Consider the following 15,804-nt stretch of genomic DNA (forward strand, 5'->3'; position numbering starts at 1 on the left):
TGAAATATGATATGGTTGTTATAATATTTAAATATTAATATGTGTTTATATTTCAATTGTATATTTATAATTTCTTATTTTAAATATTCGGATTATAGAAATACCACTGAGTTTTACTCAGCATACGGTTTTGTTTTCCGTGTGCAGATTAGGTACAGTGATTTTGAAGAGTTGTAATTGAGGTTGTGAGCATCCATTTCATCATATCTCCAAGTGCCAAGAAGGTATGTTTCAAAATTTTGAATAGAATGGCATATACTTAGGAAGATCAAGTATGTTCCAAGTAGTAGGGAGTAAAATATAAGTTATAAAAATTTATTTTTTTTAATGTTCAAATATATTAGTGATTAGTCAAAATCACTTTGACTCCAAATGTAATATTCCTATATCAGGTTTCTTGGGTTGAACCGAGTATAGGGGTGTTACACAAGTAGCTGATGAGATGATTTGGAGGTATGAGAGTTCCGAGGAATTTACTTCTAAGAGTGGTTATAAGCTACTACTAGAAGAACATCTAAAAAAAAAAAAAAAAAGGGTGTTAGGCCACCACACGTAACCTATTTACAGAGTTCTATTTTAGGTTGTGAGCTTTACCAATCCGAGCAAAAATAAAGATTACACTATGAAGGTTTGCAAATAAATATTTACCTACTTTTGATAATTTACAAAGGAAAAATCTCCAAGCAAGTAATATCTTCCCTTTATGCAACTCAAAGGAAGAGTCTGCTAATCATGTGTTACGTTTCTGTTCTATCTCAAAACAGATTATGAACTCTTTGAATATTGCAACAGTTTCTGTCTCATAGAGCTCAGACCATAATACATGGTTAGCAGAGGTAGTCATGAATTATGTTGAAAAAACACTGAAACTAATAGCAATATAGTTTGGGCAATCTGGTATGCTAAAAATAAGATTGTGCACGAGGGTGTTAGGCAAACTGTGCAAGAATTGATTGTGTTCATAAAGGCTTCCCTATCAGAGTGGAGGCCGTGAATGAGTTCAAAACATCAGCCTGCTTGCAGAGACAAGAGGAATGGGTGCCACTAGGTTCAAATTGTATGAAAGTCAACTTCGATGCTTCTTTTAGCCTGTTACAAAGAGTTCCATTTCAGGGGTTCTAATCAAGAATTCTTTGGGCTTAATAATTGCTGCATGTACCTAACCGCACTATGGGATCGCCAATGCTTTTGTTGCCAAAGCACAAGCAAGTGAACAGGCCATTAATTTTGTAGCAGAGCTAGGGTTCAAATTGGTACAGGTGGAGGGGGACTCTCTGACAATAATCAAGAAAGTAAACTCAGCTATACAAGATAAGTATATATAGAGTCCGATCATCAAAGACATTAAAGGAAAACTGGGGAGGGACGAGTCAATGCTGCTGCGCATGCCTTGGCTGCTGAAGGGCATCAGTTGCACACGCCGCGGTACTAGGTGGAGGAAGCGTCACAGGTAGTGGAATGGCCAGCTAAAAGAGATCGACAGTGCTTGGTTTCTTGATGAACGACGTCGGTCAGCTTTGGAGTTTAGAGATGCTCATTATTTCTACCTCAATGTGGTCTCCAATGTTTTCGGGTTTTTTACCTGTATAATATTTAAAAAAAATACTGAAATTGCATGTTTCAAAAATTATGTTGGTACATTCAAAGGGATAGAGGGTGGTGCACAGGCGGCACCACCCTAATATTCTGATAGCATTCTGTTAAAAAATAATAATATTTTAGTAGTGGTGCCAAAATGATAGGCGGCACCACTTAAGGGTATAGAGGTACGGTGCCTATCTAATAGAAGGCACTAGTGGTATTTCCCCTCTCCCCCATCTAGCTCAATTAATAAAAATAAATAATTTAAATATGATAATTATTTAATACATTAATGGTGATTTTTTAATTCTACCATTTATTTTAAATTATATTTAAAAATTAAAAATAATAAAACATGTGAAAAAATATCATTAAAAATTTTCACATAATTACTCATTTGGATATATAATTCTCTGCTTACAAACTAAAAAAAAAAAAAGTTGTGCCGCTTATTACTTTGGCACCTATCACTTTGACAGAATGCTATCACTACTAAAATGTTTTTTTTTTTAACAGAATGCTATCAGAATATTAGGTGGTGCCATCTATGCACTACCCTCCACTCATTTGAATATACCATTTTAATACATAATTTTTGAAATATGCCATTTTTGTATTTTTTATTTATTTATTTTATATTTTATAAGTAAAAAACCCAAAGTTTTCTCTGGGACGGTGTCGGGGAGAGATTTTTAATGGGTTTTCAACAGAATTGAAAGAGGAAAGGAATGTGCTGTTATTTCTTGTTGTTTTGATTAGTTTACACTTTGTTATTGTTAGTGTCTGTTCGTTTGCTGGCTTTGTGTCATACTTTAGTATTCTAATTTACACGCCAATTTTTTTTAATTATTTATAAATTTATTTGATAAATTTATTTATTTTTTAATATACATTATGATATGCATATAACAATTACCTGTTGGTGGGAAATTCAATTATACATGCTACACAATGCCTCTGCTAAGAATAATATGATTGCCTTCCATCTTTTCACTTACATAGTTGTTCTAATCGTGATTATCCCAAAATGTAACCCTTCCTGCAAATACATGAAACAACAACGGAGCTAACATCTGTATTATCTTTCAAAACAACATTCTGACTCTTCAGTTTTAGAGACACAGTTCAATCCTTTGCCAACCTCAAATGCCTAAAAATTGAATGCTCCTCTACAACCAAAACATAAAAACCACAGTTGAACTTCATTTAGTAAACTCAAACAGCATGCATCATCACCGATGTTAAAAGGAAGTAAAAACATAGGCTCTTTTGAGGACTCCCTATTCATGACTGTTAATGTTAACATGACAACTGTGTGGACCAATTTACATTTTCTATATCAAGTTGCCCGTTCTTTGTATCGCCACTTCCTCTTCCTTCTCTTCTATGACTGTCACTCCTTCACTTTCTTACCTTCCTTTTTTCTGCTAAAAATGTCTAATCATCCCAGTCATTTTCCCAACCATCTCTGTTTGAAGACCTAGCAATGAGGCCATTTGCTGAGATATTCGGTACTTGGCGTCGTCCCATTGGTGATTTAACTGCCTTGTCCTCATCCCAATCGCTATCCCAACCCTGGTCCCAACCTTCAGCCGTTTCTACTTCAGTAGCTTGCATGGATTCTGGTAATCCCATTTCTAGCTCTTGGTAAGGTATACCACCATCATGCCGCCTCCTTTTCCTAAACATGCAACAAGCCCATGATCCTCCCAAAATTACAACGGTTGCAATCAAGAAGTATGCGCCATTTACTGGAGTCAGCAACTTGTCATAAGAAGGAAGGTTTAAGAAAAAGTTCCCTTCAGGTACAAGAGGGTTCATGTGAAGCACACAATCTCCATTTCCAGCACTTAACTTTAGCTCACTGGTTTCGCTAATAGTCAAAGAGATATTGATCTGAAAACAGTTAAGCAAATACACATCAACTCTGGATACAAACAAGCGCATGATAAGAGAGACAGTTATTAAGCATGAACACTTGGGGGAACATTGTTCATTGTCAGAGAGTGTACATGTTCATCCCTTATGAAGTTACTTAAAACAATACAGTGTACCGTCAACTCGGTATAAAGGCCTGTCAAGTGCTGTTATCTGATACTAACTTTGGATTGGATGTGCATTTGCATTCAGTTTGGGCCTCTTGATTTGTTAGTAACTTAGGTTTTAGGAGCTTAACATGGTATCAGATTCAAAATTGTACTTATTGCCTCATATGTTGTGTTGTTTGCTGATTTGCCTCTTATGCATTGTTCATGCTAGAAGCCCACCTATTTCAGCTGTTAGTATTTGGCCTATTAATTGACTGTATAGAGATGATAATCCATATCAGTTGAGAAGGTTTTGTAGGTTAAGTTAGAGTTTTGTTCTTTTTTATTCAGGCTTGACCTCTACACTTGTTACCAATTCATCTTACGTAGGATGCTTAACAAGATCCTTCGTGTCAAGCTTTCAAATCTTGTTATACAAGCAATCAATCCTTCAAAGTACACTAGGCGCCCACAGATGTCAATCAATATAGAGCAGAGAACAAACTCCATATTTTCGCCCTTTATTTATTTACTTAGCTAAACAATGAATTACTAAATCTCCTAAACTTTGGCACTACAATTTACATTTTAAGTAACATTTCATTAAGTACAAGGGGGAGGAAGGAAATTGTTATGCAGGTCTTCTTCCTAAAAGTAATCAGTTGACAAACTTCATTCCTATAACAGCTGGTAGAATCAATGGAAACTAGCTGAGAACTTCTCCTTTGGTTTAAATAGCCACTGGCTAAATCCCAACTTCAAATTTTATGTTATGAATCTTATTCCTACATAACATAGATCTTATAATGCCTCAATAATATGAGAAAAAACAATGAGAAAGAAGATAAAGAAAAGATCATACCTTTATAGTTCCACGTTTCGGTACTTCAAGTATTTTGGCAAAAGATTCACCAGGAAGGCCAGCAACATTGACGTTCAAAGTTTTTTCTCCACTATTGTGGACCAGAACAACCAATTGTTTGGACCCTGGAAAGGATAAAGGAAATCAAACAAATTACTTGTCATCAGGAAATAAACCACTATGCTTCTATATTAATTCTATATTGCTGACAAGAAAAATTAAAAACTAGTTCGCTAATTCCTTATTTTATACAATTAGGAAATAAAATTGACTGGGAATCAACCTTGTTAAACAGCCATCAAATATTGCCTAATATTTGCACAGATTGAATTAACATCTATACTGAGATCCATTTCTTAACACTGGTGCAACAATATAGCATAACATAAAAACAACCCAAATAACTTACTATTCCTTCTATCACCAAATAACTGTTCAGTTAAAACTAATCCAATGACAAGGACATTGTTTCCAAGCATTTACAATGTGGTCAAATTTCCTGTCACCCAACATATCCACACACGTATAAAAAGATGAATAGACAAATAATATGGTTTAATTATAAGTTAGCTAAAAAAGCTTATGCTAATTGTACTAATTTATAGTTAAGATGTCTTCATATGAACTTGTCCGCTGTATCTTCCAAAATATATTTTCAATATAAGGGATGTTGATGAAAATTGACCCCAGAACTGCATTACCTATATTGTTAACCAAATAAATCAACATTAGATACTTAAATTTCTAACCATTAACCCTCTATAAATATTCCTACGAATTGAATCAACAGCAATACCTGCCTAACAATCAGATTGCCATTATTTATATTTCCATGTCAGATAACACCTAAAAGGAAGCTATCATCCATAAAATTGTTCATTGTGCTGAACTTCATCCAACCTTAATCTAGCAATCTAAAGAAGCACTAATTTTTCCACTTTTTTTGGGTTAAATCTTAATCTAGCAGACTTTATCGTTTGTACATAGACATCCTAGCCATGGACGCATGCATTGCTAGACGGACATGGCACAGCTCATAACCCTAATTTTCAAACAAGTTCCAAAAAAGCAACAGGCCTAGGCACATTACAGTCCAATTTACACAATAAGGACAGATATAATTGATAAGTTTCAGCGCATATAATTACTCTACTAGGCAGCTGATGCATACTAAATTCCACTTCAGTAATGAATGTGTGCATACCATTTCTCTAACAAAGGCAGTTCAGCTAAATCTATTTAAGCATTAAATCACTTTCTATTCCTTAGAATTCCACCCTACCACCCTCATAAACAATTCAAAAAGAATGAATTACCAGTTTCAGACCCTTTAATGCAGGCAGTCAAGGAGTTCCTGTCTTTGCAGCTGTCAGCTACCCTGTCGCATGTTTCGACAATCCCTGACTGGGTCTCATTTCCATCATCATCAGTCTTCTGCTGCTGCTTCTTATTTTTATCCTCCTTTGATACAACAGCTCCCTGTTCAGTTTCCGTGCTATTCGATTTCTTTCCACTATCTATGTTCTTTTTCTTCCCCTCATTATCCCCCACTGTGTTAAAGTTCGTTGAATTTGAAGTTGAACTGGAATTTTTTTCACTATCAATTTCCCTTTGAGGAGGTGGAATCACTTTCCCCGGTTCATCTGACAGTTTTTGATCCTTCTTGTCAACTGGAGATTGAGTCGCAGTATGCGTTATTTTTGGATCCAATTTCGATTGACTATTGGGTTTAGGATCCAATTTCTTGGCTGGCAACTGAGAACTCTAAAACCCCAACAATAAATAGTTTCTGTTAAATACAAAATTCCTGAAGAATACAACAAAAACGAAAAAAAAAAGAAAAAAAGAAGAAGCTAGACAACTAGGTAGAACGAAAGAGAACTTACGGGCGGCGTTGCAGCGGTTGTGTCGTTCTTTGGTGGAGATTTATCGGCTAAGAATCGAAGCTTCGAAAACGAAGAAGCATTGGAAACATCGGCGACGATTAAAAACAATAAAACCGCTGTCGTAGTTGCAATTCTATCCATCGCCCTCTAAAATTATAATAATAAATTTTCGTTTTCGTTTTGTTTGTTTCGGAGATTAAGATCTGGAAATTGACAAAACTACCTTAGTCGGTGGAGATGAGATTCTTGGAATCAGTAACTCCGTTGAATAAACACATCTAACAAGCAAAATTAGCAACCACCGAAATAAATTGTGAAGAATCAAAATAAAAAAAGGGAATAAATTCTACAAAATTCAGCACGCCAAAGATTATGTTTGACACCGTTAGGTTAAAATTTTAGGAATAGAATGTGCAATTAGCGACGACAACGATAAGGACTGAGATGGAAATGGAATAATCATTTTTTTTTAATTGTTGGGTAATTTTTGTAAGGTTTTTCAATATTCGATAAAAGTGAGAAATTTTTATTGGATTTGGGCAATTGAAGGAGAAAGACAACTTAAGCTCACTCAGTGAGTCGCTCTTTTAGTTTGTTGAAAGGGAGTCGCTCAATATTAGTATATTACTACTACTACAGCTAATCCTGTATTTTTACCCCTGTGGTACAACTATATGTTTCCAAATTTTTACTTAAATTTGACTCAGATTATATATATTAAATTTGAGTTTGACCGAATTCGATTAGTATATTTTTATATAAAATATTTAATAAATATAATATATAAAAACACTTAAAATATTAAAATAATTATTTTTAACTATTATAAATAAATTTAAAAAGTTTTATATTTAAATAATATTAAGATGAGTATAATTTAACAAGTAAATGCCTCTAAAATAATGACAACATTAACAATAAAACAAAAGTTATATAATATCCAAATAATAACAATAAAAGAGTAATAATATAATAATGAAATAACAACAAAACTATGGAAAAATAACAACAATATAATAAGAAAACATCAGCAAAATAATGGGAAAACATTAAATTTTTTTGTGCAAATTCAGACTAGGCCGGATTGGACCAAAAAAGCTTTACCCAAAGCTCGACGCATTTCTAAACGAGTCTTATTTTTTTATCCAAAAATTAAGCTTAATCAAAAAAAATTGTAAAAAAAAACATATTTAAAAACTATATAAAAATCATAAAAAAATAACTCAAATGAATCAAAAGAAATTTTAAAAATATTAAAATATAAAAAATTCAAAAGAATTTAAATTTTTCAAAAACTAATTAAAACAATTATAGAAAGAGAGTTAAAGTGAAGGCTAAAATGTCAAAAACACTTTGCTTTTGTTTTCTTCTTCATTTCGTCAGCTGTCATTTCTTTTGGGACTGATCTGGTTTGTATTCTCATTCTTTATTAAATGAATGTTGCTAATGTAAAAATAATAATAATCACAAATTTAGCATTTACCCTCTATTTTTCAATTTAAATATTTTTAACTAAATTTAGTCCTTAATTTTTTAAAAATTTTAATTTAATCATCGAATTTTCAAAAAATATATCAAATTAGTTTTTTAATAGAAATAAATGCTGATCAAAATGTTACATTTTAAACATGGCTCCCTACATTGTAATTCTCGTGTGCTTTATGCTATTTTTAAATTTTTATAAATTGTTTATAATTTTGAATATTTAAATTATTTGTTAATAAGATATATAAGATAAATAGTGGCATGTCAAAGATAAAGTTTCAACATAATTAAAATTTTAATGTTTTAGTCAACATTTTCATTATAAAAAGTGATTTGATTTTTTTGAAAATTTAATCACTGAATTTAGCTAAAAGAATAAGAGTCAAATTGATAAAATATGAAAATATTGAGGGCTAAAACTTATATTATACCCAAAAAACCTCATGTAAAGTTGTTCTATTTTTATATTGTTGATTGGTTTATTTATTACAAGAGACCCTCAAAATTCATTATGTTTATGATATAGTCCTTGTAATTAGCCTAAATTAATTCAATTTGATTTTTTAAAGTTTAACTTATACTTTCATATGATTTTTAAGTATTTGGTATTTGGTATTTGCTATTGCATGTATTTAGTTCAAACTTGACTTATTGTATGATTTAGTTGGTTTAATCTATATTTTGCATGATTTTTTTTATTGTTATACATTATTATTTTGTTTGCTTAAATTATTGATATGTATTGAATACGATTTTAGAAAGATTGTTAAACCCTTAAAATAAAACCAAAGAACTTTTTAAAAATATTATCATGTTAGTAATAAATAATAAAGAAAGTATAACAACAAGAAATAGGAGAGCAAAAAGAATGTACTTTTATTTATCAATATGAATGGTTACAATATTTTTCAAAATTTACTTCTAATAAAACACTATAGTCCTAATATATTTCAAACTTATCTTAATCTTGATGGACATCTACTTAATAATAAAATATTCATAATACTCTCATAGGATGTCTATTGGTAGATAATGTGCCTCGTTAAATCTTACTAAGATAAAAATCTTTCCCAGTGAAGGGAAAAGAGTACACATATCTATAATATGTATAATATGTTGCCTCGTTAAAAACCTTACTAGGAAAACCTAGTGGGACAAAACCTCAGTTAAGGAAAAAAGAGTACAATATGTATTTACTACCCCTCATGACAACATCACATAATATCTCATACTCTACAAATTCAATCTTGAATACTAAATTTTCAAATGGTTACTTAAAAGGATTTGCTAAACATTTATACAATTGTTCTTTTAAATGTTATGAGTGAGGAAGAACTTTGGGAAAATATATTTTGATCTCATTAAGAGCTTCAACAATAATCATAACAAAACTTTGTCCATGATCATTCTATACTGATACATGTGTTCAAATCAATTCATAAAAATATTTACACAACTGTATTAAAAAAATTATGTATGCTTTCAACATTCTAAATTTTAATACAAACTTCCACTATATGATGATTCATATAAAAGTCTATAACAACAAGCATTAGACGCATGTCAAATTCTCACGAACTGTCAAACTAATAAGATATCTGAAGTGTAACGCCCCAATTTTCGGGAATTCTGTGAATGTTGGCATAGGTTTAATTATGTTAGTGGGCCTCTAGAAGGCCCAAGCTTAAGATAGAACCCGGCAATTTTAGTTAATTTTTGTTCCATAAGAAAAAGTGAGTGAAATTATGAAATAGGACCTATGTGAAAATGTTTGAAAATGCTATAGGCTAAATTGAAGTGGCCAAATAAATAAGAGTGCAAAATAGAAGGATTTGCATAACAAACCTCCCATTTTACTTGAAGTGGCCAGCCATCATGTTGTTGTAGACAATATGAGCACTTGATATCCATAATTCATGGTACAAATTGATAATGGGTTAGGTAAATGTTCCATGATAATGGATTAGGTAAATATTCCATGATAATGGTTTAGGTAAATGTTCCATGATGGGCATTTCATGTCTTTTGTATTAAAGAATTAAATGGATGAAATATGAAATTTTATTAAAAGAAAAAGGGGTGAAAAGAACAAAGTTTTGTCCATCTTTGTTCATCATAGCCGAAAGTTAGAGAATAGAAAGGAGAGGAGAAAGCTCTTGAATGTTCGGTCACTTGGGGAAGAAAATTGAAGGTAAGTTCATGGTAGTTTGCTTCTATCTTAATGTTCATGAGTTCTTCTTGATTCTACCTTAACTCTTGAAGCATATTTTGGTTTTTAGTTGTGTTGTGAGCATTTAGTCATGAATTAAAATGAAGGAAATGGTTGTTGTTTCATGTTCTTTTGATGAAAAATGGAAGACAGGTGAAGTTGAGCTAAACAAATGAGCATGCATATGCCTTAGATGCTAAGGGGAAAAATCGGCTAACATGTTGTGCTTTAAAATGATGAAATGGAGATTATACTTAAGTAAAATCATAGATATGTGATGATTGATTGGTGATAGACATGTTTAAATAACAAGCATGCAAGTTAGGTGTGAAAGAGTGATTTGGTAATAAATCTGCTTGGGACAGCAGCAGTAATGTGACTTTGGAAAATCACCATAAATTGTGGGAGATGAGTTAGAAGCTGCATAAATTATGTAATTAAAGCTTAATTAGTCTAGTTTCAAATGGAATAAACGAGAACATATTTTGAATTCTGTACAATGAGAAATTTGATTCGTAATGAAGAGTGGTCAGATTAGTCAAACAGTGAAACATGGGAAACTTTAAGAAAAATCTGGTATTTATTGGCCATACCAAAAATTCTGAAAATTTTATGGATAGAAGATATATGAGTCTATTTTCAGGAAAAATTAACGGCACTTGATTTAGAGTTTCGTAGCTCCAGTTATAAATAATTTAGTGACTGTTGCTCAGGAAGACAGCTTGCAGTGAAATTATGATTATGTGGTAAACATTGACAAAAATTTGTTAATGAGTTGCTTATTGTTTTCTTATAAGCTTACAATGATCTGTAGATGTGGTTGGCCGAATATTGTAAGGGGTTAATACGTAGTTTGTATTTGAATAGTTAGATTAACGTGTTAGTAATCCAATTGTAGGCGGTTCGTGTGTGGATCTCGTCAGCATATCGTCGCAAACAGGTGTGTAACTGACACCCTCTCATAGACTAGATTGGCAAAAGCCAAAAAGCCGAAATGCCGAAAATTTAGTATTTTGGGAATTTGCGAGTGGGCGAATGCTCGTAAGATAGTTGGGTTTGTATATTTGGTAATCTAAAGTAATAAACTGCAGTACGCGCGATTTCGTACATTTTGATAATTTGGGCTTAATGGGCCAAAGATCGGGTTCATGGGCCAACGGGCCCAATTCGGTAAGTGTGCGCGGTAAGTGTTCTGATAGTACGTAAATAGTTAGGATATGCATGAAAACCCTAAAAGCATCTAAATTACTATAATACCCCTAGGTATGGAAAATTACCGTTATACCCCTAGGTGCAAAATTACCGTTATACCCCTAGGGTTAATTTTGACTGAAAAGCATGACGATCTGATTCTGTATGATGTATGCCATGATTATATATCTGTTGCATGGGGACATGGGTTGACTGAAAAGCATGACGATCTGATTCTGTATGATGTATGCCATGATTATATATCTGTTGCATGGGGACATGGGTTATATTATGGAGGAAGCGTCCTGGTGGCTATGCCACAATTATCTCGATCGATGGCTCGCCACATATATTCGCCCCGGTGGCTATGCCACAATTATCTCGATCTGGTGGCTCGCCACATATATCTGCTCGGTGGCTCGCCACAATATCAGATCTGGTGACTTCGTCACAAAATCTGGCAGCCTCGCTGCGATTTCTGTGGTGTGTAGCGGTTGGGTGGGTCGAGTAGTCTCCCCACATGGTGTAAGGCTGGTACGGGGGTGTTATGGATGAATTTGGGTTGGGTTTCTGCATAAACATGTAATATTTGTTCTGTTCTGTTATGGGCTTATGGGCTTTATTCTGAATTCTGTTCTGGGCTAAGGCCAACTTATTCTATTTCTGTGGTTTGAGCTGATATAGGCTATGGTTGGGTTAATTTACACACTGAGTTTTTCCCAAACTCACCCCTTTTATTTTCATCCACGCAGTAATCCCCAACCATAGTGGGCTTGAGTCGTGAGGGAATTGGAGTGGCCACCGCTCAAACTTTGATTTTCTTCCGGGGAACTGGACATCCTTTTATTTACGTTTGAAGTTTTGGGTTTTTAAATGTAATAAGGCCGCTTAATTATTTTTGATGGTTTTAATATGTATTACTAAGATAGGTATTACTTATTTTAACTGTTGAAATTGGATAGCTTTAGGGCGTGTTTTCAAAAACAACAATTGATTTCAAAATAACACGACAACAAGCAAAGCTTTCGCAATGAAAGTATTTTCCAAAATTAATCACTTTTCCTAAAAATGACTTAATCAAATCGGTTTCCTAGAAATATCCATGACGTTAAGGTGTGGCAATGGCGGTTTGCATGTCTAGGATTGGATACGAAGGGAGCTTGGTACTTAAGCAGTCTGATGGACTCACCACCTCTTTTCCGGTTTCCTACCTGGTGCACAACTTCCATTCACTTTAACCTATAATGAATTTATCTTTTAAAACACTAAATAAGTTTTTTCTGGATCAACAGTATAAAATGTTTTGAACGCTTCAATGTGGCATGTCGGATCCGGTCATAACGTCTGGGCCGGGTTTGGGGTGCTACATAAAGATTTTTGCATCCATCACAAAAGAATATTATACCTTCCATAATCAATGGTAGGACTTAATGAAAAACTTCATATTTTTTTTTGTTTTAACAAAACTACTCATTGGTACCCTCACTGGCCTTATACCTTTAGATGTTCAGACTATTGGTCCAAAAACTTCACAAATTTAATATTACTTGAATTGTGTCTTTCTATCTTGGCCAATTTTTTCCATATTTATATTTCTTGAAAAATTTATTCAAGATCCTCATTTTCTTTCATTATCTGAATAATAAAATTGCACAAAACCGTTGTCAACAACTTCTAATTCTTGCGGTTCTATATTTTCTCATGCTAACATAACTTATCGAAATCTCTTTATTTTCATTATTTCCATTGTCAATTTCAGGTATTTGAATCTCTTCTGGAGTTTTAATAATTAGTTATGTCACAGGTCACTTCAGAAGCACTTGCCTCCATTATATAACCATCTTGATTTATTATTTTCTTTTATGATAATTTTCATAGTTGGAACTAATCAATCGACCATGCTCCAAGGATGCAATACTTTTATTTATTCTAGCAAGGTTGTCGTACTAGGAATTCTAAACATCAACTGATATGTAACACTTAGTTATTCTCATTAGGTCAATAAATATATCTAGCAATTAACTTGCAACAAAGTGAATTATCTTTTTAAACTTTTGGTTCAAATTACTTTATATGAAGATTTAGATAATGATAATTCATCCTAAGTAATTAGTTCATCCAAATATCATTTTTCTCCCACTAATGTTAAGACAATTATCAAATAAAATAGTAATCACAAATCATGTTATAATTGAATCTCCAATTTATTCAATACATTTAATAATACAAGAAGACTCATAACTAATGTATATTCCTAACTTTCTTTGAGTACTTGTTTTCTACATTGTGGTGAAGCAACTTAAACATATATCTCACATTCAAAAAATTATAAAATGAGTTTTATTGGCTCTTGACCAAAAGTCAATTGTAATGAAGAGTATTTATTATCACACCCTAAAATTGGGTCTAGAAGTTTCAAGGGGAAACTTGAAATTCTGGCTTGAAATGAGCTAGGAAATTTTGGAGTATGGTAACCCGAAAATATATTCGACTATGGCTTTTTGAAAGTTAAATCAATTTTTGAAAATAATGTAGAAAAGGTCTTTAATTTTAAAATATGGATTGTTTTGAAAAGGGGTTAAATGTAGGAGTACCACAAAGGTAAATATACCAAAGTTTAAAATTTTCCCTATTTCTTTCTCCGACCTACAAGAAACTCACAAGTTTTTCCCCCACTCTCTTTACCGTCCCTTGAAACCCCAAACACCATTCACCCAATTTTGATCTTTCAAACTTCAATTCTGTTGTTTTTCATCATCTTTCGAGCATTAAACCTCTCAAGAATTTCATAAAGAGCACCAAGAACATCATTGATTTTACTATCGTTCAACTTATGGGTTTTTCGGATTTCCTTTTGAACATTCATTTTTCCCCCAACCAAGGCAATGTTTCATTTTTCTAATAGTTTTTTATGAACTCTAGCCATTTAAATTGAGTTTTTAGCTATGAATCAAAGGTTTTGTGTAAATGTCAAAGTTAGGGGTGTTAATGGTGAAATTCGGGATTTTGAATGAAATTAATGTTTCAAAGTATTTTTCAACTCTTTTTGATGTGATTAGAAAGTTTCTAAACTCTTCTTAAAGTGTCAGCAAAAGATACTAAAGTTTTGTTGAGTTTTCATTAAAAGATGGGCATGTACTTTAAAATTTCAGAACCATGATTTTAAGTAGTTTAGAGTGGTTTGAAGGTTCAGAATCATTCTTAGGCAAATAATTAGATAATTGGAATAAATTTAAGTAAAGGGAATGAGTAGGAATTGAGATTTTTGGGTTTTAGCTAGGCTAGTTGAAATTTCCAGTTCCAAGAGGAACAAACTTAGGCCTGCGTTTTTTGTTGCTTTAGATGATTTTATGGCTAAATATTAATTGGGTTTGATGTGTGATTTATTTTGTTGAAGATTCAAAACTGTAACATCCCGAAATAAGGCTTAGTCAGAATAGTGGTCTCGAGACCACAAATCTGACATCAAAATATTTATTTTATGGTTATTATGAGGCCTAGAATATGAGTATATGCATGTGTTAAAGTTTCATGAAGAAATTCTAAGTATAAGATGTCTAATTGAAAATTAAGGACTAAATTGAATAAATTGAAAAAGTTGGTTTCTAGAAGCAATTTGTATGAAATTGCTTTAGATTATGAATTAGAAGGTCTTGGAGAGCAATTTTCCCAAATTTTAAATTTTTGGACAAAAATGGGCTTGCATGGATGAAATTTTAAAGAAAGGGCATAGGGCATTTTGGTCATTAGGCATTTTAATAAAATAAAAAAGGGAAAAATAGAGCAAAAATATGCTCATCTTCTTCCCATAGCTGCCGAAATTTGGAGGACACCATAGCTAGGGTTTCTTCAATTTTCAAGCTCAATAGTAAGTGCTCCCAAGCCCCGTTTTTCATGTTCTTTGTATTTTTAAAATCCCGGTAACTTGATCTCTCCATTACTACCCATATTTCATGCTAGGGTTCATGTTTTAAAATTTACCCATGCATGAGTTGCTTGTATTTTGATGGATTTTGGAGGGATATGAAAGATAAATGTGTATTAAACATCTTTTCCTAGTTGATTTTCATGAGAAACCCTTATAGGGACCATTTTGCAAAAGATGTAAATGTGTGTTAGAAGTGAGAAAAAATGGATAATGTGGGCTACCATAAGAGAGAAAAATGTTCGTCTAGGCTTGGGTGAGATAGAAATTGCATGTGTTTCATTATACGAGCCTAGGGACTAAATCGTAAAAAAATGTCATAGGTTAGGGGCAAAACGGTCATTTGGACCGGGAGTAGATATTAAACTTGAAAGTATAATGTGGGGTATTAATGAGTTAATTTTGCTATTATAGACCCCGAGGAACAAATTCCGGAGGTCAATCGTGGTAAACGCAAGGTTTCAGAATAACCGAAACACAATCCCGAAAGGAATACCAGGTAAGTTCGGATAACTTAAAGTAAACCCCTAATATGCATAACTGAATGATTTATGAATGCATGATGATTGCATTTATTATTAGCATGAAATATTATGGAAATGCATATTGATGGTAGCATGTGAAAAATGCCTCGGATG

The 15,804-nt window shown here is 32.7% G+C and overlaps 1 protein-coding gene across 1 annotated transcript; it reads right to left on the minus strand.

Moving 5' to 3' along the window:
- Positions 1 to 2,633: 2,633 nt before the first annotated feature.
- Positions 2,634 to 7,003, minus strand: LOC108489555 (uncharacterized). Its single transcript, XM_017794194.2, has 4 exons — positions 6,357 to 7,003; positions 5,787 to 6,234; positions 4,471 to 4,595; positions 2,634 to 3,477 (listed from the first exon to the last, which is right to left on the minus strand). The coding sequence occupies exons 1-4, from the start codon at positions 6,495 to 6,497 to the stop codon at positions 3,019 to 3,021; spliced, it is 1,173 nt and encodes a 390-aa protein (XP_017649683.1). The 5' UTR covers positions 6,498 to 7,003; the 3' UTR covers positions 2,634 to 3,018.
- Positions 7,004 to 15,804: the final 8,801 nt, after the last annotated feature.

This window comes from Gossypium arboreum, chromosome 10, assembly GCF_025698485.1.
Source record: "Gossypium arboreum isolate Shixiya-1 chromosome 10, ASM2569848v2, whole genome shotgun sequence".
Classification (NCBI taxonomy): Eukaryota; Viridiplantae; Streptophyta; class Magnoliopsida; order Malvales; family Malvaceae; genus Gossypium; species Gossypium arboreum.

Coding starts and splice junctions, on each gene's coding strand:
- LOC108489555 (XM_017794194.2), bottom strand. CDS start 6,497: ATGGATAGAATTGCAACTACGACAGCGGTTTTATTGTTTTTAATCGTC. Junction 6,235..6,356: donor CAACCGCTGCAACGCCGCCC/GTAAGTTCTCTT, acceptor TTGGGGTTTTAG/AGTTCTCAGTTGCCAGCCAA. Junction 3,478..4,470: donor CGAAACGTGGAACTATAAAG/GTATGATCTTTT, acceptor AACTGTTTTCAG/ATCAATATCTCTTTGACTAT.